Source organism: Balaenoptera ricei, chromosome X (genome assembly GCF_028023285.1).
Source record: "Balaenoptera ricei isolate mBalRic1 chromosome X, mBalRic1.hap2, whole genome shotgun sequence".
Classification (NCBI taxonomy): Eukaryota; Metazoa; Chordata; class Mammalia; order Artiodactyla; family Balaenopteridae; genus Balaenoptera; species Balaenoptera ricei.
The window spans coordinates 57,833,529-57,858,429 of record NC_082660.1 but is presented as its reverse complement, the minus strand read 5'-3'; the positions used below and the strand labels follow the sequence as shown (position 1 = coordinate 57,858,429).

Here is a 24,901-nt window from a genome sequence, read left to right as displayed (position 1 = left end):
GACATTACATGAAATTTCTAAAAATCAAAAAAAAAAAAAAAAAAAAAAAGAAATAGTAGCTGTCATTGTTATACTTGTTATTGTATGTATATTATAGTTTGATTTTTAAAGATCAGAAAAGATACAAATATCAAGGCTAACAGTGCTTATGTTACAATTGGGGAAGCTGAGGCGCAGAGAGATTTAACTTGTCTGAAGTCTCAGAATGAAATAGATGCAGAGCCCGACCTGTCTCTGGGCTTCCTAACTTCACCTTCAATGTTCTTCTTGCTCAACAGTTACTGAACCCACTGCAGGACTGGAAGTCTTCCCTAGAGAAATGCTGTGCATGCTCTCAAGGATATTTCTTTATCTTCAGATCCAGGAGATCCTAACAAGAGGCAAGAGGCAGTTCAAACATACAATCACCAGGCCAGAAAGAAATTGACACCAGTCCAAGGGGGCATGGGCTTCCAGCTCTTCGTCGGGAAAGACTGTATAGGTGAAGAAGTGTGTGTGTGTGTGTGTGTGTGTGTGTGTGTGAGTGTGTGTTTGTATGTGAATGATGGTAGTGTGGTAGGGTGTTGGTTGGAAAATACAAAAGGAAGGTTCTCCAAAGTTCAGAGTTCCCTGAGTGAGGACCCTATGGGAACGAATGACTAGAAGTTCCAGTGAGGTAGACTGAATGAGGTAACCAATAATCAAGGGACAACCAGACAAGTGGGATTGAATCTGGGAGGCAGAGGGGCTTGACAGAATTCCTTGTGATAATGGCAGGGCCTGAAATTCTGAAGTCTCCTCTTAGCCCTTGCACAGCCCCAAATCATCTGTATGTAAACATGCTTTGACAAGCATGTGGAGGAGATAATGTCTCTCTTTGGAGTCCCACTCCCCCTCTCTTTAAAGCTCATGCCTCCCCAACCAAGGCCTCTCTATCCCTCTAATCAAAAAGAAAGCTAAATTCAGATGTTACTCACACTTCAGTATGAATTTGTTGGATGTATTTTTCTTTTGGAAGTTTTTATATTTTCAAATATTAGTGGATTGTTGGCAGTGCCAAACCTAGAGGTAGACTTCTGGTGGATTTACAGTCACTCTGGGGCCCGTGAAAAGAAGTAATTAAGCTTCCCATAAGGCTTAATATCACTCTCTCACAGATCAGGGGTACGTACCAATTGAAAGCTACTGAAAACATCAACCTAATAGAGCATACCACTCTCAGGTCAATTGGCAAGTACATTGGATGCTAGACTTAACTTTCCCACAAAACAAATATATAATAGATTCCTTGTGAGCAGTAATGGGAACTAATGTGTACCCTTACCACCAAAGAGGCAGAGCTATTGGAGAAAGTAATTCAAAGAGCTTTCCCTATGAGATATGGGGGTATATTCCCTCATAACCATCTTACTCATGGGCTTACAAATTATTTAAGCATTGATGTATAAAAATGTCTTTCATAAACTTAATCTGTGTGTTCTGAGGCCCATAGGCACCCACCTCCAACACTCTTTATTTGCATAGTCTGAACAGAGAGGGTTAACTGAATGACTGCTGAATATTGCATAGGCCAGCAAAGTTGATCTTTTCTGCTTGGGCCCACCACAAAGGAAAACACTCCCATATTGGAGGGAGCAGACTCATCCAAAAGGTCATTCCTCAATCTCGTCTTGTTGAGGAAACACAAGCAAACACAGCTTGGGAGATCAAAGACCAGAAACCCCTATTGGCTCCAGGGAAAGTCAAGTCAATAGTCTAGCAGGGGGAGGAATTGCTTCACTCACACTTAAACTTCCAACCCCAGGCAGGGGAGGGAAGGGTGTGCTCACGTGACTTGTGCTGAAATAGGGAAGGAAGGGGAATGTGAGATGGGACTGGGAGTCCGAGTGAGAGATATAGGGAAGAAAAGGAAGTGAGCAGGCACAGACACTGGAAGCCATCAGGAGTTCAAGTCTTTTTGACAGCAGGAGGCTGGAAGAAAGGACAGAAGTGGTTCTGGCTGTGATGGGGCTCTTACTGGGCCTACTGCTCTTGAGCCACCTACTGGTGGTCACCTACGGTAAGGTAGCAAAAGGGGGCCTGGCTGCTACTGCTGGCACAGGCAAAAAGCTGAGTGGGTGGGGAGAGGCGGGATTGAACGCCTACTGAGGAAAGCCTACTCCTGCTGACTAGGTGAGTGTTCTCAGCCAATGCTCCAGACTCTCTCAGCTTTGGGCAGAAGGGAGGGAGGAGGTTGAAGTCTATTGAAGAAGCCAAGAGATAATTTTGGGTAGAAATTGGAAAGGATCCTCTCTTGGAAAACATCCACATTATTTTCTAGTACTTGTCTTATCTCAGGGGCATTAAAAATGTGCCCAATGCCACCCAAATCCCTCCCCCACCTGTTGCCCTTCACCTGAAATTCTACCACTATACCTTTACCCCTATACTCCCAGGTTTTGATCCTTGTTAAGGTATACAGCCCCCAAAATAAGTAATGTTGTCAGGAGCTAGATGGGACCTTAGAAGTAACCTAGATCCACCTTTCACTGTTATGAACAGGTGTTCAGAATATTTGTTCACATTGTTGCAGTGACTGAGAATTCACTACTTGTCCAGACCATCTAAAAAGGCAGCTCCAACTGTTAGAAAGGTCTTCCTTGTGTTGAACTAAATCAACTTCCCTGTGGCTTCCATCCAAAAACCCCAGCCCTGTTTCTTGGAGACACAGATAATATATCTTCTCTCTCTATGCTGTGACAGCTCTTTAGAGTCCTGAGGACAGAAACCATGTCCCTTTGATTCATCTCTTCCCCAAGCTAATCAGCCTTAACTCCTTCAACTGTTCTTCACAGGACTTGGTTTCTTACCACCTCCTGGGGTATCTCACTTCCCTGTGGACATAGTCCAGTTTGTCTGGGCTATTTGTGGGAGCTTAATGCTGGACACATACCCAAAAGAGGATTGACTATCCCATAGTAGCATTATTTTGTGGGGTTTTACTCCATCCTCATTTATACCCCTGAAAATTGAAATAACCTTTTTAGGAAACTGAGCCTGAAAATAGCTAAGTGAAATCCAGGATAGGGTAAAAGATTCTTTGATGCACCCCTGTTTATTCCATATCCTTAGAGGGAGAGACTAGATGAGTGTTAACTTGGTGCCCTTTGTGTGGTTAGAAAGAACACAGCTTTCCATAACTGACTCAGATTAAACCACCTTGTCCTGGGGCTCTGTGACCCATTAAATTCTAGAACCTCAAAGTTAGAAGAGACACTGAATTAAGTCACCCAAGAAGGAAAATAATTTGCTCCAGGGCACAGAGCATTAGCAGCAGAGTTAATGCTCCTAAAAATTACTGTTCTTTCTACAACTACAATATTTTCACTATCTAACATGTTTTAGAGTGCACCACTCTACCTTCTCCAAATCTGTTGATTTGAGCTGGGAATTAAAGAGGCAGGACTGGAGCTCAGAGGAACATTTTGTAAATGTTAAATTTAAATCATGTGTGTGTGTGTGTGTGTGTGTGTGTGTGTGTGTGAGTGCATGTGTATTGTTCCCTCCACAGCCTGTGAGGGTCCTTTAGATCTGGAAGCAGGTCTTCCATTTGCGTGGAGTGTCTTACACCACAGACCTGAGACTGTGGACAAACTGAACGGCCAATAACACTTTCCATCTCCCTTCATCTCAGTGTCCCCAACCCATCTATATAGTTAGATCAACTTGGCTGACCTCAGAAGATCCTGTCAGCTGGACAGCTCTGTAGGACTGTGGCTTCACTTCTAAAAAGCCTCTAGATCTAAGACATATGTTGAAATAATCACAATAAAAATAAGTCCTAATATTTGCATTTTATAAAAACTATAAATATTTTATAAATACCTATTATCTAAGATAATCCTCTTTCTAGGAAGCATCCCAAGAGGGGGAGAGAAGCCAAACACAGAGGTGCGGGGTCACTGGAAGATCTCAACATCTTTGTTTGATGATGGGAGAAGGAAAATTCAAGATGGGACCCATAATGTATCTCTTAAAAGGGCCCACACCCCCAAAACTAGGCCTTTCCTTGATTTAGTATCATCACACAGACCACAGACCTTTGCTTTTCAAAGTCCAGGTCCCAGGACCAGAGTGGGCCTCAGTAATATGCCTTCTTTCTCAAGTCAAAACTTTTTTCAACAAAGCCCTTTGAGTCAATGCTCAGCCCTTTTCTTTCTTCTGAGGGGATGCAATATTTTCAGGAAATTCAATCCTTCCATGAGGGAGGAGAGCTAAGCTCTGAAGTTCTGGGAAAGGTTTCTCAGAAAACAGCTGGCAGATGGGGGAATTATTTTTCAGGCAGTCAGGAGGATATTATCCAGCCCTAGGATAACACCCATTAAACCATGTCAAATAGGCCCAGATAAGGGGTTGCTGGTTTCTGTTGTGGCTGGTGGATTAATCAGTTTAAAAAGTAAAAAGGCAGTGTAGGAGCTGAAAGACTTCATTCTAGGCCTCCAGGCCCAGCTCTGCTCCTGCTCTCTGTGTGACTTTGAGTAAGCATCTTTCTCTCTCTGGGCCTCAGCTTGTCCACATGTACCATGAGGGAATGTGACTAAGTGGTTTCTAAAAGCCCTTCGAGCTATGCCATACTGGAAGTCTCCAAATTCTCTCCTGCCTGATACTTCAAACCCTGTTGTACCAAGTACCTCACAATTTGGTGGTCTGCATAGATCCATAATGGGCAGAGCATCCCCCTAAGTCTTGGGACTTTCCTGAAATAGATTTTCCTCTACCCAATCTTCCAGGAAAGTCAGGAGTATTGTTTAATTTGGCCAACATTTCACATTGGCTGCCAAGCCAGTCCTGTCGCTAAAGTGTCCTCTTGGGTTTCCTTACAACTCAGGGATGACCTATTACCTGCCCATAACTTGGTAGGTCCCAGCAGAATGGAAAGGCAAACTCCTTACTTTCTCATGTATTAACTTCTCCTTCAGGTCATTATTAAAGCAGACAATGATCCAATCTAATGAATCTGTCCACCCTGGGGAAGACATATTGAGGATTTCTAGGATAAGAAGAATCAATACAAATATGTGAAGTTTCTCTTGAGGCATGGGACAGGACTAGCATTTATCCCACACCTACTGAATGCCAGCCACTATGCTAGGTGCTTTCACACTTATGAGCTCATTTTATCATCATAATAACACTCCATGGAAGGTTTACTATTACCTCTATTTTGCTGATAATGACCTAAAACTCAGTCAGGCTTAGCAATTTACCCAAGGTCACACAGAGAGATATATGGTAAGGCAGACCTTAAACTTAGATTGGTGTTACTCTTCTCACTACATCATGCAGTCCTTCACTGTCCTCCTGATCTCACTAGGTGAAGTGCTCCTACTCAGTGTTTCTCTAGGCTCTTTGTGCACCAGAGGAAGAGTTGGAAGGTATAAACCTATGCTATTGAAGTTACCTTCATTTTGGAGGTCAGGGTACATGAGGAATGGTACATTGTCCTCTTTCTTGTGATACCCTGTGCCTACCATACACTGTCTCTTCATGCTACTGATGAAACAGGAAAAGTAAGAGGAGAGAAGAACAAGAAGAAAAAGGAGAAGTAACAAGAGCAAGATGGAAGAATGGGTGAAAGGAATAAAAGAGAAGGGAAGAAAAAGAGTAAAAGGGGGAAAATATGCCATTCTTGGATGTCTTGTTACTAATTATGCCCCACTCTCCTATTCTGGGATGGAGAAGTGAAGCCTGACCTACTTCTAGAAGTGAGACTGGGAAATTGGGACTGACTGCCCATGTTTTTGACAGACCAGATTGAGCTACGTGAGAATCTCCAGCAAGTTGCCAGAGAGAGTAATGCAAGACAGACCTTGCAGCTCCCCCTATGTCAAAGGGAAAACATATCTATTCACAGGCAGGCATTTTTGGCTGCTCCAGCTGTCCTCACAGCAGAATGCTGTTTTGTTGCCCTGGAAGGAAGGGAAGTATAAGAATACTTTTCAGAGTTGGAGAAGGATATTTGGGAGGGCTGGAGAAAGATTAAACTGAAAGGGTCAAATGGTTTTCAAGGGGCTTAAGGCTGGTATGCTTGTGCTTGCAGGTGAGCAAAAATATATATGGGCATGTGTGCTCATGACGATGATAGGCTGTATCTGCATGCATATGGAGGCAGGAACTGTCAATAGCACAGTGAAACCCACTACCTGGTGAAAGCTCGCCACCAGTTAGAACATGTAATTATTTAATTTCTGCTTTCATTAAGTCTATTAGCACTGAACCATCTAAGATTGGAAGAGACCTTAAAGAATAATGCTGTCCAAGACCTAAACAAAGCTCAGAATTTGCCCTAGACAGCTTAGTCCATCATGGACAGCTCTGATTAATTACAAAATTCATTTTTAGGGCAAACCAAAATCTGCCTGTATTGTGCTCCCATTTGTGGATCTGAGTTTTTCTCTCTGCCCAGTCTGAAACTCTCCAGAGAGAATGTGGTGGACCTAGCAACATGGATCCATGTTTATTTATTATTTTTTATTCAAGGCTTTTATCTTGGCCAAAATATGCTGGTTATGTACTAGAGTCCCGGGTGAGGGCACAGACCAAAGGTTAAACTTTAGTAACCCCATTGATAGAAGCCCTGGTACTTGGCAATACATTCTGGGAGCTAGCCCCCACCCCAACTTCCATCTGCTTGACTGAAGCCTGGGAATCCTGGGCTATATAAAAAGCTTTTATTCAGCAATAGCTTGCACTTTGAAACAACCTCTCCTAAGAGGGATATAAAGACATATCTAAATACAATCTCTCACTCCTGACCCCAGTTAAATAAAACACAAAATCCTCAAGATATTAGCTTATGGATGGAAATTGCTGATGGAAGGTGGTAGCTCTCTCAACACCCACAAATTTCCCCCCTTAGTTTCCTTACCCAGCAAGCCAAGAAGCAACCATCCTTTGGTCCAACCATCATTCCTACCACAGCCAGCTCTAGGACTATACTCAGAACTTTTTCCCCTCCAGACCTTCTCATCTCCATTCCTCCTCAGGATGAAAATTTGCAATGTACCTTTGCTGAGAACTCAGAGAAACCAAAAGGGAAATAAACAAAGAAAGGATAGAAATCAGAAGAAAAAAGTCAAGCTTACAAATTACAGGTTTAACACAACAATAACTAAAGATTTTGTTAAACAGGAATGCATCTCACACAAGTTTCCACCCTCAAAATTGTCCTTTGTCTGCCTCTTTCCTCCCTTCCAGAAAAGAGCTTTAGTCTAAGGACCAAATCTGCGCCTTTCTGAGGGAGCAATGGGGAATTAGCAGTGCAGATAGCCCTTTCTTTCTGAGCCTTGAAGCCACCACATTTCTCCAGGTACATAATTACATACAGTAAAATAGCTCAGACCCAACTGCTCAGCATTTGCTCCCACACTTCTTTTGGAAAATGTTGAAAGACGTTTCTTTCATGGATTTACAGAATGTTAGAGTTTGTAGAATCGTTAGAGATCATTCCATTCAGATTCTCTACATTATACACAAAGAAAATGGGTCCTCCATGGTGAAAGGTGACTTACCCAGGGTCACCTCACAGCAAGGCAGTGACAGGAAAAGGACTTGAAACTCACAAGAGCTAAACAACCTTAAGGACTTTCCTTCTAAGGACTGGTTCTGATTGATGGGAGGGCTGGCAGAGAACAAAAGGGCATGGGGAATCTGAAAGTATGAGTTAAGGCTGTGTTTCTCAAAAGCCTCTCTGCCACTGCCATCTTAGCACCCAGGTGGGTGTGCCATCTGTGTCTGCTTCCTTCTTCTGTTCCCCCTCTTCAGGCCATCCCATCCTGAAAGTGCCTGAGAGTGTGACAGGGCCTTGGAAAGGGGATGTAAATATTCCCTGCACCTATGGTCCTCTGCAAGGCTATACACAAGTCTTGGTAAAGTGGCTGGTAGAACGTGGCTCGGGCCCAGTCACCATCTTTTTACGTGACTCTTCTGGAGACCATATCCAGCAAGCAAAGTACCGGGGCCGCCTGCATGTAAACCACAAGGTTCCAGGAGATGTGTCTCTCCAACTGAATACCCTGGAGATGGATGACCGGAGCCACTACACGTGTGAAGTCACTTGGCAGACCCCTGATGGCAACCAAGTCGTGAGAAATAAGATCATTGAACTCCGTGTCCAGAAACGTGAGTCACTGTGGGTGTTAGGAAAGTACTGGTGAGCAAAAACCTGATAGAGGACTGTAATCCTAGAAAACCCTGAGAAACCCATAGACCTTTGTTTACCTTTACATCATCTCTCTTCAGTTATATGTGCTAATCACAGGAAGTGGACAGGCAGAGTATCCTCAGTGTTATCACTCTCATGGCAGAATTTAATAAATGTTGGGAAGGCTTTCTGGCCTTCAAATCTCTACCCCTTCAAGTGTCCCAGAAATTCCTGCATCGATAGCTTGATTGCTTCCTTGGACTCTGAGTCTTAAAATCCATAAAAATGAGTATATCTGATCAGGATATTGGAGAGTGGATAGATGCTGGCAGAGAAGCTCTGGGAAAAGGGATGCATGGATTAGTCAAGATAAGCTTAACTGGCTTGACAATTTTACAGAGATCTGACCCCTGGTAATCCCAAACTGCAGATAATCCAAAAATTCTACTTGAGCAAAACAACAGCAAAGCCCGTTTGTTGTTGTTGTTGTTTTTAGTCAGTTGATTGTTTTAACTCCAGATAACCCAAATCCTCAGGTAATACAAAATGGTACCTAATCTTCCAAAAGGAAGCTCTTTTTCTTTAAGTTGTCCTATTCCCTTTTTCCTCCCCATGTCAGGAGTTCCTTTTAGTTCCCTTTGCAGATATATTCATACCCCTAGACTCAGCAGGGATGACTCAGACTTGTGTTCCCATACCCTTGTAACTTCCCAGAGCCTCCTCTCTTGTCTTCCCTTTGCAGTTTCTGTTTCCAAGCCCACAGTGACGACTGGCAGTGACTATGGCTTCATGGTACCCCAGGGAATGAGGATTAGCCTTCAATGCCAGGCTCGGGGTTCTCCTCCCATCAGTTATGTTTGGTACAAGGAACAGACTAACAACCAAGAACCCATCAAAGTAGGAGTCTTGAGTACCTTACTCTTCAAGCCTGCAGTGGTGACAGACTCAGGCTCCTATTTCTGTACTGCCAAGGGCCGGTTAGGCTCTGAGCAGCACAGTGACACTGTGAAGTTTGTGGTCAAAGGTGAGCAATTCTCTTTCCTGGTGAGCATTTCAATGGACTACCTTGTTCCAGAGATACATCAGTATATGCCTGTATTCCAGAGAAGAGAGGTTGGGGCAGGGAGGGAAGGGGGTCCTGGGTTGTTCAATCACACAAAAAAATTCTGGACTGGGGACAATAGGGGTGGAGACAATGCCTGTCATGTTGTAGGTTAAGTAGATGAAGATGGTAAAGGGAAAAGTGACATTTACTAGGTACATTTATTTGCCAGATACAATGCACAAGAAGTTGACACATGTTTTCTCATTGAATCCCACAAATATCTCATGAGATACCCTTATTTTACAGAAGAGGAAACTAAGAGTCAGGAAGGGAAACCTACTTGTCCAGGGGCTCACAGCTTGGAAGTTCAAGGCGATATTTGTACTCAGATTTCATGCTCTTTCTACTATGTCTGATTGCCTCTCATGGTGGAACCTATACCAGCTCCTGGGCACCCTTTGGGATACTTTTTGTTTGTTTGTTTTTGTTGTGCTTTGGTGTGTTTTTTATTGTTATTTTGTTGGTTGATTATGTTTGGTTTTGTTTTATGAACTAAAGCCCAGATCTCTGCATAGTTTCTTTAAATCCCGCCCCCTCTTTATTCCTAAAGCCAAATGCAAGTTCTGGTTGAAGTCTCGATGAAGATTGACTATGCTTAATCAAGGTCAGATTATTTATTAAAGAATTATTTGGGAATACTACAAACTGTTTACATAAAGATTGTAGGCTGGGTGACTTCCCTGGTGGTGCCGTGGTTAAGAATCCGCCTGCCAGTGCAGGGAACACGGGTTCAAGCCCTGGTCCAGGAAGATCCCACATGCACAGAGCAACTAAGCCCGTGCACCACAACTACTGAGCCTGTGCTCTAGAGCCCGCAAGCCACAACTACTGAAGCCCGCACGCCTAGAGCCCGTGCTCTGCAACAAGAGAAGCCGCGGCGATGAGAAGCCCGCACACCGCAATGAAGAGTAGCCCCCACTTGCCACAACTAGAGAAAACCCGCGCACAGCAACAAAGACCCAACGCAGCCAAAAATAAATATAAATAAATAAATAAATCTTAAAAAAAAAAAGATTGTAGGCTGGGATTTAAATGATCAGCCCAGCAGTGATATGTCCAAATGAGTCTTGTTACCTTTCAAGAAATCTCCTTGGAAGGGAAGATACTTATTTCAATAAGGTTTCTATTGCCCAAAACATGTTGAGTACTAACTGCCTTTAGGAGATTATCCTCAGAGCCACCTGAAAATTATTATCCTCTGAGACCAACTCTGTATAACAAAAGTGAACAAACTGTCTCCTTCCACTTGGGTTAGGAGACTGATGTTGGTTTGAGACTCCTGTTTTGCCTGCAAGGATTTGTTTCCCAAAGTTGAATTGTAATGAGGATGTGTGTGTTGTAGGTTTTGGTCTGTTAGTTTAGTTGGGAATAAGGGCAGTCTCATTCTGAGAGAATTATATGGACACTGGCCCAGTTCTCTGAGAGTCGATAATCTGGTCAAGCAGAGAGAGCAAGACATGGCCAGAAAGTCCAAGAATGTGTACTTCATAAAGGGACAAGTTGAACATTCTCACCTTTCTGAGTTTGTTTCTAGTCCATCTGGGCAGGATCTTGCTCACAACCAATCAGCCTGTCTATTCCTTATCTAGTCCATGTTCACAGGCCACAGAGCTGTTAGGCAGTGCTCACAATTGAGCTCTCTGACAGATAAGGAAATTGAGGCTCAGAGAAATTACATCCTTCCCTGCTCTCTAAGCCAAGCGACTTTCTCTTGGCTTCCTCTACCTGCCTCTTTTGCACCTCAACCTAGTCCCATGAGTCTGGTCACTTGTTTCATCTCTGTCCTACATAGCTCTCAGCTCCTCATCCATCCCCTCACCCTCTGTGCTGTTCCTTAATTCTGGAAAAAGCACAGAGATGCATTGGTCCCACTTTAGTTTCATGCTCTGTGACATCCACTGCCTGTTCCCATGCTGTTTGCCAATCAACTTGCTCATCTATGTTCCATTCCTTATAACAGCTATTCAGAATACTTTCTGCCTTATTTCATGTCCCCAGCCCTGCTCCCAGAAGATGAGGTCACCTTCTCCTTCTTTGAGAAGATCCAGACCCCCGCCCTCAGATGTGAATTCTATCAACCACCCTCTCTGCCTTGATATTTCCCTGCCCATTCTCTCTTGGCTCAGAATAAGATGTGTCTTTCTTCTCTCCACAGAAAACCTTCTACCTCAGCTCTTTACCTCAACTACTCCAACTCCCTGCTTCACCCATTATCCTCTACATAAGCCTAAAATGTATGTATGTACGTGTGTGTGTATGTATGTATGTATAATATATGTATTATGTAAGCCTAATATACATATGTATGTAAATAACATACATATGTATGTTATTTTAAAAAACGTTTTCTTCATCTGCCACACCACCTCTCTCCTATGGCCACTACCAACCTACTAAAAAAGGTAGTTTTCACTGGCTGTCTCTCCCTATTTAGCACAACATAACTTTGTAAACTGGAGTCATCACTTCCAAATCTCCAAAACCCAAGAGATCTTTATTCACATCTTTGCTCCTTTGTCATAAATTAATTGTCCATATAAGTGTGAGTTTATTTCTGGGCTCTCAATTTTGTTCCATTGATCTGTGTGTCTGTTTTTGTGCCAGTAACATACTCTTTTGAATACTACAGCTTTGCAGTATAGTTTGAAATCAGGGACTGTGATGCCTCTAGCTTTGTTCTTCTTTCTCAAGATTGTTTTAGGTTATTCTGCATTTTTTGTGGTTCCACACAAATTTTAGAATTATTTGTTTTAGTTCTGTGAAATATGCCATTGGAATTGGGACAAGGATTGCATCAAATCTGTAGATTGTTTTGGATAGTATAGACATTTTAACAATATTACTTCTTCCAATCCAGAAAAATGGGATATCTCTCCATTTATTTATGTCTTCAATTTCTTTCATCAGTGTCTTACAGTTTTCACTGTACAGGTCTTTCACCATCTTGGTTAAATTTATTCCTAAGTATTTTATATTTTTGATACAACTATAAATTGGATTATTTTCTTCATTTATCTTTCTGATAGTTCATTATTAGTATGTAGAAATGCCACAAATTTGTGTATATTGATTTTGTGTCCTGTTATTTTACTGAATTCATTTATTAGATTTAAAAGATTTTTGGTAGTCTTTAGGTTTGTCTTTATATAGTATCACGTCTATCTTCAAATAGTGAAAATTTTACTTCTTCCTTTCCAATTTGGGTGCCTTTTATTCTAAAATTATTTTCTTAATTTTAATTTTGGATTGTTCATTGCTAGTGTACAGAAATACAACAGATATTTGTATATTGATCTTATATCCTGCAATCTTGCTAAACTCATTTATTAGCTCTAATCATTGTTTTGTGGATTCTTGAGGCTTTTCTATATATGATTTTGTCATCTGAAAATAGGAATAATTTTATTCCTTTCTTTCCAATTTGGATGCCTTTTATTTCTTATTCTGGCATAATTTCCCTGGCTAGTACCTACAGTACAATGGTGAATAAGCATGGAAAGAATGGAAATAATTGACTTGTTTCTGATCTTACAGGAGAATATTCTTTCTTTCACCCTTATGATGATAGATGCCTTTATTTTGGTAGATGCCCTTTATTGGTTTGAGACCACTTCTTTTATTCCTAGCTTGTTGAGTGTTTTTATAATGAAAAGGTAATTGGATTGTGTCAAGTTCATTTTCTGTGTCTATTGAGATGATTTTGTGTTTCTTTTAGTCCTTATTCTATTAAGAGACTGCATTACCTTGACTCATTTTCAAATATTGAGCCAATCTTGCATTCCTGGGATAAATTAATCATGGTGCACAATCCTTTTAATATGCTGCTGGATTTGGTTTGCTTGTATTTTGTTATGGAGTTTTGCATCTATATTCATAAGGGATATTGGTTCTTAGTTTTCTTTTGTTTTGATGTCATTCTATGCTTTTGTATCATGATAATACTGGTCTCATATACTGGGTTGGAAGGTGTTATGACACTTAACTTTTTGAAAGAATTAGTGAAGAGTTGGCATTAAAAAACAAAACAAACAAACAAAAAAACACCTTTATAGAATTCACCAGAGAAGCCATCTGGGCCTAGCCTTTGCTTTATGTGAAGTTGTTTGATTAGCAATCCAACCTTTTTACTTGTTAAAGTTCTGCCTATTCAGATTTTCTATTTCTTCTTTAGTCACTTTCAGTAGATTGTGAATTTCTAGGAATTTGTTGTTTATATCTTAGTCAATCCACTGTCATATGGTTGTTCATAGTATTCCCTTGTCATTCTGTTTACTTCTGCAAAGTTAGTAGATATGTCCCCATTTTCATCAAAGATTTTAATAATTTGAGCCTGCTTTTTTTTCTTTTTTTCTTTTCTTTCTTTCTTTCTTTCTCTTTCTTTCTTTCTTTCTTTCTTTCTTTCTTTCTTTCTCTCTCTCTCTCTCTTTCTTTTGTAGGTTGGTCTTGCTAAAGGCTTGCCAATTATGTTGATCTTTTTCAACAACCAAATTTTGGTTTTGTTGATTTTCTCTATTGATTTTTATTTTCTATTTCATTTATCTCTGCTAAATATTTATTTTCTTCCATCTGCTTTGTTTTCTGTTTAGTTTTCTCTTCTATTTTTAATTTTCTTTTTAAGGTGGAAGATTAAGTTATTAATCAGAAACCTTTCTTATTCTCTGATGTAGGTATTTACATCTGAACCCTGAGTACTGTTTTCACTGCATCCAATAAGTTTTAGTATGCTGTGTTTTTATCTTCATTCATCTGAAAGTATTTTCTAATTTCCTAATGACTTCTTATTTAACCCACTGGTTATTTAGAAGTGTGATATTTAATCACCACATATTTTTGAATCTCCCTAATTTCCTTCTGTTATTTGTTTCTAATTTTATTTTATTGTGATGCATTATTACAATTGTTTCAAGTTTATTGAGACTTATTTTATGGCCTAACATATGGTCTATTCTGGATAATGTTCCATACGTACTTGAAAAGTAAGTGTATTCCATTGTTTTGTAGAGTGTTCTGTATCTCTCTGTTAGGTCCATTGGTTAACAGTATTGTTCAGTTTTTGATGTCCTTGTTCATCTTCTGTCTAATTGTTCTATCCATAATTGAAAGTGTAGTATTCAAATCTCAAGCTATTATTGTTTAATTCTCTATTTCTCCCCAAAATTCAGTCACTGTTTGATTCATGTGTTTTGGGGCTCTGTTGTTAAGAGCATATATATTTATAATTGTAGCGTCTTCTTGATTGATTGATCCTTTTATAATTATAAAATGTGATTCTCTTTCTCTAATAACACTTTTTGGTTTTAAGTCTATTTTGTTTGATATTAGTATAGCTACTCCAGCTCTATTTTGGTTACTATTTGCACGGCATACTTTTTCCATTCTTATACTTACAAACCATTTGTGTCTTTTGAATCCTAAATATACATAACTTGTAGTTGAATTGTGTTTTCTTATCCATTCTGCCAGTCTCTAAATTTGAGAATTTAAGCTATTTACATTTAATGTAAATGCTGGTAAGGTAGGGTGTATGTCTGCCAGCTTGCTATATATCTTGTCTTTTCTCATTCCTTTATTCCTTCATTACTTCTGTCTTTGGTATTAAATAAATATAATACAGTGTACTATGTAGTTCCTTTGTTGTTTCTTCCATATATATTTTTCGTTATTTTCTTGGTGGTTACTATGGGGATTACCATTAATTCTTAATTTACTACAATCTAGGTTGAATTCATGCCACCTTAATTTCAATAGCATATAAAAACTTTGTTTCTATATCATTCCATTCTTCTCACATCTTATTTAATCCATTTATCTGTTGATGGACATTTAGGTTCTTTCCATGCCTTGGCAATTGTAAATGATGCTGCAATAAACATTGGGGTGCATGTATCTTTTTTTTAACATCTTTACTGGAGTATAATTGCTTTACAATGGTGTGTTAATTTCTGCTTTATAACAAAGTGAATCAGCTATACATAAACATATGTCCACATATCTCTTCCCTCTTGCATTTCCCTCCCTCCCACCCTCCCTATCCCACCCCTTTAGGTGGTCACAAAGCACAGAGCTGATCTCCCTGTGCTATGCAGCTGCTTCCCATTAGCTATCTATTTTACGTTTGGTAGTGTTTATATGTCCATGCCACTCTATCACTTTGTCACAGCTTACCCTTCCCCCTCCCCGCATCTTCAAGTCCATTCTCTAGTAGGTCTGCATCTTTATTCCTGTCTTGCCCCTAGGTTCTTCATGACTATTTTTTTTTTTTAGATTCCATATATATGTGTTAGCATACGGTATCTGTTTTTCTCTTTCTGACTTACTTCACTCTGTATGACAGTCTCTACGTCCATCCACCTCACTACAAATAACTCAGTTTTGTTCGTTTTTATGGCTGAGTAATATTCCATTGTATATATGTGCCACATCTTCTTTATCCATTCATCTGTTGATGGACACCTAGGTTGCTTCCATGTCCTGGCCTTTGTAAATAGAGCTGCAATGAACATTTTGGTACGTGACTCTTTTTGAATTATGGTTTTCTCAGGGTATATGCCCAGTAGTGGGATTGCTGGGTCGTATGGTAGTTCTATTTTTAGATTTTAAAGGAACCTCCATACTGTTCTCCATAGTGGCTGTATCAATTTACATTCCCACCAACAGTGCAAGAGGGTTCCCTTTTCTCCACACCCTCTCCTGCACTTACTGTTTGTAGATTTTTTGATGATGGCCATTCTGACCGGTGTGAGATGATACCTCATTGTAGCTTTGATTTGCATTTCTCTAATGATTAATGATGTTGAGCATTCTTTCATGTGTCTGTTAGCAATCTGTATATCTTCTTTGGAGAAATGTCTATTTAGGTCTTCCACCCATTTTTGGATTGGGTTGTTTGTTTTTTTCATATTGAGCTGCATGAGCTGCTTGTAAATTTTGGAGATTAATCCTTTGTCAGTTGCTTCATTTGCAAATATTTTCTCCCATTCTCAGGGTTGTCTTTTCCTCTTGTTTATGGTTTCCTTTGCTGTGCAAAAGCTTTTAAGTTTCATTAAGTCCCATTTGTTTATTTTTGTTTTTATTTCCATTGCAACAAAAAGAATAAAATATCTAGGAATAGACCTGCCAAAGGAGACAAAAAGACCTGTATGCAGAAAACTATAAGACACTGATGAAAGAAATTAAAGACGATACAAATAGATGGAGAGATATACCATGTTCTTGGATTGGAATAATCAACATTGTGAAAATGACTCTACTACCCAAAGCAATGTACAGATTTAGTGCAATCCCTTTCAAACGACCACTGGCATTTTTCACAGAAGTAGAACAAAAAATTTCACAATTTGTATGGAAACACACAAGACCCTGAATAGCCAAAGAAATCTTGGGAAAGAAAAACGGAGCTGGAGGAATCAGGCTCCCTGACTTCAGGCTATACTACAAAGCTACAGTAATCAAGAGAGTATGGTACTGGCACAGAAACAGAAATATAGATCAATGGAACAAGATAGAAAACCCAGAGATAAACCCACGCACATATGGTCACCTTATCTTTGATAAAGGAGACAAGAATATACAGTGGAGAAAAGACAGCCTCTTCAATAAGTGGTGCTGGTAAAACTGGACAGCTACATGTAAAAGAATGAAATTAGAACACTCCCTAACACCATACACAAAAATAGAAACAAAATGGATTAAAGACCTAAATGTAAGGACAGACACCATCAACCTCTTAGAGGAAAACATAGGCAGAACACTCTATGACATAAATCACAGCAAGATCCTTTTTGACCCACCTCCTAAAGAAATGGAAATAAAAGCATGTATCTTTTTGAATTAGTGTTTTTCCTTCTTTCAGATAAATATCCAGGAGTGGAATTGTTGGGTCATATGGTAGTTCTATTTTTAGTTTTTTGAGAAACCTCCATACTGTTTTCCACAGTGGCTGCTCCACTTTAAATTCCCACTAACAGTGTGCTAGCATTCTCCTTTCTCCACATCCTCACCAACACTTGCTACTTGTGGTCTTTTTGATGATAGCCATTCTGATAGGTGTGTGGTGATATCTAATTGTAATTTTAATTTGCATTTCTGTGATGATTAATGAAGCTGAGCATTTTTTCATGTGACTGTTTGGAAAAAGATGTCTATTCAGGTCTTCTGCCCATGTTTTAATAGGGTTATTTGTTTTTATTTATTTATTTTTCTTGATATTGAGTTATATGAGCTATCAATATATATTTTTGGTATTAACACTTTATCGTTCATATTATGCATATATTTTCTCCCATTCAGTAGGTAGTCTTTTTGTTTTGTTGTTGGATTCCTTAGCTGTGCAAAAGCCTTTAAGTTTAATTAGTTCCCATTTGTTTATTTTTGCTTTCTTTGCTTTAGGAGACAGATCTAAAATAATACTGCAATTATTTATGTCAAAGAGTGTTCTGCGTATGTTTTCTTCTAGGAATTTTATGGTCTCAGCCACTAATCTTATTGAGAATCTCTTGTACATGATGAGTTGCTTCTCTCTTGCTGCTTTCAAAATTCTCTCTTTGGCTTTGGCTTTTGAGTTTGTATCTAGGTGTGAATTTTAAAAATATTCCCCTACTTGGAGTTCATTGAGCTTCTTGTATTTGCAGACTGTTTTCCATCAAATTGGAAAGTTTTTTGACATTATATCTTAAAATATTTTGTCTACCCTTTTCTATCCTCTGCTTCTACAACTCCCATTATGTGTATGTTGGTACACTTGAAGGTGTCCCACAAACCTCTGAGGTGCTACTCATTTTTCTTCATTCACTTTCCTTTCTTTTTCTCTAACTGGCTAATTTCAATTGTTATCAAGTTTACTGATTCTTCTTCTGCCTGCTTAAATCTGTTTTAGTGAATTTTTCTTCTTTTTAGTGATTTTTATCCTTTCAGTTATTGTACTTTTCAACTCCAGTATTTCTAGTTGGTTCCTGTTTTATAAATTCTGTCTCTTTATTGATATTTGCTATTTGGCTTGAATTGTTCTCATTCTTTTACATTTTTGCACAATCTTTCCTTTGGTTTATTTCTTTTTTAACAAATTTAGTTGATTTAAAATCTTTGTCTAGTAAGTCCAGTATCTCTGCTTCCTCAGGAATGGTTTGTATTCATTGCTTTTTTATATGTTTGTGGGCTCTACTTTCTAGTTTCTTTGCATATCTCATATTTTTGTTGAAAATTTGACTTTTTAAATAATATAATGTGGCAAATCTAGAAATCTGACTCTCCCTTTCTCTCTCCAGGGCTTTTTTTGGGCACTGCTTATTGTACTAGTTGCTGTTTGTTTGTTCAGTAACTTTTCTGAGATAATTTTAAGTAGTCTCTTGTATTCTTTGTCATGGATTGCCACTGAAGTCTCTGCTTGGTAGCTTAGTGGTCAGCTACTGATTGGACAGATATCTCCTTAAATACTTAGAACCACTAAAACTCCCAGGGCTCTGTTGCCTTTTGAACTATGTCTTCAACACTTACCCAGGAAGTTTATAACTGTGCTATAGCCTTCACTTCCTGCTAATGCAGAGCCTCAAGGCTAGCCAGAGGAAAGAACTTATGATGTTCTCATGTCTTTCCTGAGCATGCACAAAACCCTAGGTATGTCTGTGGTCTTCTAGATTACCAGGAATGTGTCAGAGATTTTCAAAGTCTCTATGAAAATATAATTACTATTTTTTTTTAAGTTTTTGGCTAGTTTCTTGTTTACCTCAACTATTATCTATTGCCTCAGGCAGCTGTGTGACAAATACATCCCTTCCCTGGGGAGAGTTTTAGCACTGGGTGACCAATAAATATAAGCCTTTTGAATCAGGTCTTTCAGGGAACCACCACACAGGTCAAATGATGACAATTGTTTGGGAATTAAATCTGCTCTGTCCACTCCAGCACCTAGAATGGGGTTTATTTTCAAGGCTACTACTGGCCTGGAGCAGGGTGATAGGGCTGGGGTAAGTTAAAATGCCATAGAGCTCGCTGTTCTTAACATGACTGGGGTGTTTTTTTTTTTCCCATAAATGCTACTTGGGTTGATGCAAACCTTTGGCTAATTTCCGCAAATCTTAAAGAAAAATGTTATGAATTTGTTTGTCAGTTATTTCATTGCTTTTGTGAAGAAGTGAATATTTGGAGGTCATTACTCTACCATTTTTACTGACATCACCACAGCCACCTTCTTTGTAATCCTTCTAAGACCCTCTCAAGAGAATGAATAGCTAAATTTCAATCAGAAGTTAGTTAAAACAAAATGTTTTTCCCATCCAGATTAATTAAGGACCTGACTGGCCCTTACTTACTTCCCATTTTCCCTAAGGCATTCAACTGTTCACTCAAAGGTGCCAGGGCCCTTGAATGGACTCCCTTTTCCTTGCAGATTCCTCAAAGCCACTCGAGTCCAAGACTAAGGCACCTCCAACCATGCAATCCCCCTTCGAAGGTGAGTTTTACTAGGGTTCTGCGGGAGTAGGAAAGGTCTGAAATGGTTTCATAGAAGCCAAGGGAGGAAGCCCAATGCCATCAGATGGGTAATAAGAGGTCATTATGTTCTTCATAAGGAAATTAGTACTAAAGAAATGGAAATAAGAAAGATTTAAGGGTCATGATGAAGTGGAATCATGAATATATATATTCTTCTTTGTGAAAATGTCTGAAGCAAAAGGAAGGAGAGAATTTGAATAATCCCATGGGAAAAGTGAGAAAAGAGAAAACTGTGACTTCTGCTTTGCTCCTAGTCTGACTTGCTATAGGACTTTAAGTATATTGCCTCCCCTCTATTGGCCTTCTTCCCATCATAAACAGTGAAAAACTAAGGTACCTTGCTTTATGGTAATAGTGGTCAATGACATGGCCAGGAATTGCAGAAAGCTTAGCACAGATACCCACAGAAGGACTTCAAACTTTGCAGTCACCCTACACCTCACAGTTCCTTTCTGGAAGAGAGGCCTCTAACCCTAACACACTTGTTGTCATAGCAACATCCACAGTGAACTCATCCCAGGGCTGGACCACTGAAGTGGATGGCTACGTTGGAAAGACAAGTGCTGGGCCAGGTAAGGGCAATGTTAAGAATTCTAGCCTTCCCTTTTGGCTGTGAACTTTGCAACTGAAACTTTCCACTATATACAATGTTCTATGTCATTCAAATGCCTAGGCCAATCAGTCATCAACCAGTGGGTCTGAAATAACTTGTTTATACGTGGAGTCTCTAGCTTCTCTCAAGTCTTTCTCATGGGCTTAGGGTTTTGTTTGTCTCTCTGGCTAGCTAAGAAATTTAGGAGAAGATGGAAAAGAAAGAAGTGTGAACTGGTCTGGACTGATCCTTGGAGTCACTGTTGCTAGACTCGTTTTCAACCAGATATCACTTGGTCTTGTTTTACCTCCTAGGAAATGGCCTGCCCATCTTTGCCATAATTCTCATCATCTCCTTCTGCTGTATTGTGGTCACCACCATGACTTATATCATGGTCTGCCGGAAGACATCCCAACAGGGTGAGTGATAAGTATGATTGGGTGGCTCTTGCTCATTCATTCATTCATTCAGCAGTATAGTTGAGCATAAACTCAGTATCAAGCACTATGTTAGGCACTTCAAAGGACTCCTAGCCTAGTGTGAAAGTGAGGGTAGGGGGTCCATGGAGACAGACATGCAAGGCAACAATGAGAATACAACTTATGAAAGTTAATTCACAAATCTTTGGTACCCAATCGAGTACAGCATCTACGTAATGGGTTTTCTAATGAGGATGCAAGAGAAGGAGAAGTCACAGTCCCTGACCTCAAGTTGCTTACAATTTGATTGATGGAATCAAGGTAGAAGCGTGGAGTTTATCAATAACAGTACATAGCTATAAAGGCTATGGACTCAAAGCCTGGAGAAGACAATCAATGCTAAGGGATCCAGAGGACAGGAGAGTCAGTTAGGGCTAGAGTAATTAGCAAGGGATTTCAGAAGGAGACGGGACTTAGACCATTCCTTGGAGGATGAAAACCATTTGAAAGGGAGCAATAGTCTAGGAAGGAGAAACTATAAGAGTAAAGGGGTAAAATGGTGAAATATGAATGTGAGTGGAGTCATCAATAAAGAAAATTCACGTAGCCAAGCAATAGAGAAATACAGGGGGAAAGGAAAGCTTATTCCTGATTATAGAAGGTCTTGAATGACAGGTTAAGGAATTTGACTTTCTTCTCTAAGCCTTGCATTAAAAATCGCTAAAAATTATTTAAGCCGAGGAGTGACATGATTACTGTGTAGTTGTCAGGGCCATTTAACGTCTGTTTGCCAGCAGAGGAGGAAAAAGAATTTGGATGTTGATATCTAAGTGAAACATAACTACACCTCAGTTCCTGTTGCACTAGCTATTTTAACTAGCATTTGTGTGTCTCTTCGTTTGTAGTAGCTCTTACTCCCAAATAGTCTGGTTTCTACCATGGGTCTCTCCAACCAAAAAAGAGAAGGGAGCCTTGAGTGTTTCCTTATCCTGGGTCTCAAGCATAAGCTCTGGTCTTGGCCAACTGCCATGGCTACGACCCATGAGGCTAAACTTGGATGTGGAGATATCTCAAGTGGTCACAAATCCCAGGAGTACTAAAAGGAAAACATTCATTATAGTCTCAGTGAGACTGGATATAAACTGTAATCCTATTAGATTATTTTCCTTTCAAAAACAGTCCAGGACTCCTCATGACTCAGGGGGTAGAGGTCAAAATGTAACATTCTATTCAAAGCCTTCTGTAATTTGGCTCTGGCCTATCTTGTCAATCCCCACCATGCCTTTATACTTATTTTCATTTCCAGACACTGGAGTCAAGCAGGCAAATAGGCCACACACCTCATGCCTTTATAGTTTTCCCTTCCTGGATTGCCTTCCCAGAATTCCTGCTTTCTACCTCTCTATAAGGGAGACAGCCTTAGGGCATCAATCCAATTTAACATGTAGTTATTGAGTGCCTACTATGTACCACGCATTAGGCATATAAAAATGAAAAAGACCTACAGTATAGTAGCTGCCAGGCCAATTGGGGAGGTAAGACATGGAAATACAGGGCTCTATCACAAAGCAAAATTGCTGCAGCATGCTGTGTTTGCTTTGTTGTGGTTTAATGTATGCATTCCCTGTTGCACCTCTGAAAGATTACAAGCTCCTAGAGGGCAGTACCAAGAGATATCCATCTTTGTACTAGGCTAGAGCCTTTAAGCCTGCATGGAATGTAGATACTTCTCCTCCACTGACACTAGGGAGCAATGGCGACTTATTCCAGGATCTTTCCTGGGTGCAGGGTGGGGATAAGTGAATTTGGGAACGGCTCAAGCCAAAGTCCCGGGCATCAGACTAATTCAGACCCTTTTACCTGGGCTCTGGATGGCTGCCAAGTTTCTCACAAGGACTCCCTGGGGATCTTTGGCAAGATTCCTGGGTGGAGAGTGGATCCAGTTCCAGTGTCCCTCCCCCCACCATACCAAGCGACTGCTCCAGCCCAATGTCCAGAGTCAGAGTATGTCAAAGATGACAGTGATAAAGTGTGCTTCCTTTTCATTTCCCTGATAAATCTGCATCCCTGTATTTCAACTCACCTTCCCAACAGCTCCTATTTGTTGGAAGGCTGAGACATATTGAGATCCCCCTTTCTGTCTCTCCTTCCCTTACTTTTTGACAAATACTCATGCTTGGCCCTTACTCACTCCCCATGGAGACTTCTGACCTGATTCTTCCTTTTTTTCTAGAGCATGTCTGTGAAGTGGCCAGGTAAGATAACCTCTCCTCTTCTATCTTCTGACCCATTCCTTGCCCTCAATTTTGTTCGTCACTGGCATAGAGGAAAGGGGGTTTGGCACAGACCCAATCTTAAGCCCAGAGGCCTTCAGGGTCAGGGCACAACTTTCTTCCCTCTCTGAAGCATCTTCTGTGGTACTGTCTTGGCCCAGTGAACACACAAAATAATTTAGGTCCTCTAGCCCTCCATTCCCAGAATCCCTGGGTGGCAAGTGCCTGAGGGTCAGTTGGCAAGAATTGGGGCAGAAAAGTAGGAAACCAGGGTACCAGATTCAAGTTTCTTCTCATGGGTGGTGGGATCTTGGACCACAGGGTGCATGCCGAGGAGGCCAGTGACCCTGGTGAAACCATGAGGGTGGCCATCTTCACAAGTGGCTGCTCCAGTGAAGAGCCAGCTTCCCAGACACTGGACAACGACTACTCTGATGAGCCTTGCCTGGGCCAGGAGTACCAGATCATCGCCCAGATCAATGGTGACTACGCTCGCCTGCTGCACGCGGTTCCCCCAGATTATGAGCTTCTGGTCACCAAGGGCAAGAGCAGCTGCTAAAAATGTCCTACTGGGCCAAGGTCTGTTGACATAATTGCTTATTCATCCCTGGCATTCTGCATGGCCCCTTTCCCTGCTATCTTTCTTCCTGGATAGTCCAAAGTGTCTTCCTTGTCAACATTGGGGTTGCTAAGAGTGAATGGTTTTGCCTAAGAAGTTGTCATATGCACCTCAAGCAAGCCTGCTGCTGGGTCATGCCTTAGGCCCTTCTAGTATCCCTGCCTGGAGCTTCCATTGCTTCTCTCCAAACACCAGAGGGAAGTGCCCATAGCACTAGGACTGGTCATCATGCCTCCAGACACCACTCAACTTTGACCTCTTACCACTGAATGACCAGAGGGAAGCTCAGCTCTGGCAGCTCAGGGAACCAGTTGGGTTTAGGATCACTTCCCTTTCTCTAGTGCCAGATAGCTTTTAATTGAGATTGTCATGTAACAGGCCAGGGTTCAGTTCTGCTCCTGTACTGTGAGTCTAGTGTTCTGGTATTCTTCTGATGCTCAATAAATATCTAAACATAACAGCAACTTTGGTCATATTGGTCCTCTCTCAAGGACCTACCAAGAGTGATTAAAGTGAGACTAGTTGAGATGGTTGGGGCCCTGGGAGTATGGATAGCACCTTTGCTTTTTTGTTTTTTCCTCCTTCCCACCCATGGTACCCTTACCTCATTTCAGCAGTGAGCTCACTGGAACACAATGAATATTTGGTAAAACAGTACTCAGCTGCCTTCTATTCCCTTCTTAATCATCCTTCCAGCTCCACCTGGGTGACTCTTCCCAGGTAAATTGGAAACCTAAAAAAGGAGTCTTTCTTCTGTCTCAACAGACTGTGGGTGCAGAGATAAAGAGCTCCCCCTTTTTCCAAAGTATGAATGCATCACCCTCAAGGACTTCCACCTCCTAGAATCCTAAAACCTTTGGAGTAGTTGTACTCTTCATAGATCGTCTTTATCTCTTGGCCCCTTCTTACAATGTGGGGTAGAGGTCAGAACAGGGAAGTCTCTCTTCTCAAACAGGAATAGGCACTAGGAGTGTGAGTGTGTGTGTGCGTGCATGTGTGTGTGTGTTTATCTGTCTGTATATGTGCACAGACAATACACCTTTAAATCAATCTCCTCAGAGAGGAACTGTTCTGGGTCAGTTCAACACTGTTTCTTTTCCCTCAGGTAATGCATGTCAAATCAACTTCTTCACCCTTTATGGAAGCTGACATGTGCCACTTTTGGTTACAATGCAATTCCAAGGTCAGCTCAGGTTTAACCAGCAGCTGCTCCCCTATGAATTGATTACAGAAGTCAAAATCAT

The 24,901-nt window shown here is 40.6% G+C and overlaps 1 protein-coding gene across 2 annotated transcripts; it reads left to right on the top strand.

The window, feature by feature from the left end:
• The first annotated feature begins 1,983 nt into the window (after nucleotides 1-1,983).
• On the top strand, nucleotides 1,984-24,078 carry VSIG4 (V-set and immunoglobulin domain containing 4). Of its 2 annotated transcripts, XM_059910767.1 has the most exons (8): nucleotides 1,984-2,038; nucleotides 7,783-8,139; nucleotides 8,904-9,185; nucleotides 19,651-19,713; nucleotides 20,249-20,326; nucleotides 20,661-20,765; nucleotides 22,999-23,020; nucleotides 23,360-24,078. In XM_059910767.1, the coding sequence occupies exons 1-8, from the start codon at nucleotides 1,984-1,986 to the stop codon at nucleotides 23,595-23,597; spliced, it is 1,200 nt and encodes a 399-aa protein (XP_059766750.1). In that variant the 3' UTR covers nucleotides 23,598-24,078. The 2 variants fall into 2 exon arrangements, with proteins under 2 accessions (XP_059766750.1, XP_059766752.1); XM_059910769.1 differs by lacking the exon at nucleotides 8,904-9,185.
• The last annotated feature ends 823 nt before the right edge of the window (nucleotides 24,079-24,901 follow it).

What these genes read in the sequence shown, in the direction of transcription:
- VSIG4 (XM_059910767.1), top strand. Translation starts at nt 1,984, where the DNA reads ATGGGGCTCTTACTGGGCCTACTGCTCTTGAGCCACCTACTGGTGGTC. An exon ending in CCTACTGGTGGTCACCTACG is followed by an intron (nt 2,039 to 7,782) that starts GTAAGGTAGCAA and finishes CCCCCTCTTCAG; the next exon opens with GCCATCCCATCCTGAAAGTG. An exon ending in CATGTCTGTGAAGTGGCCAG is followed by an intron (nt 23,021 to 23,359) that starts GTAAGATAACCT and finishes CTTGGACCACAG; the next exon opens with GGTGCATGCCGAGGAGGCCA.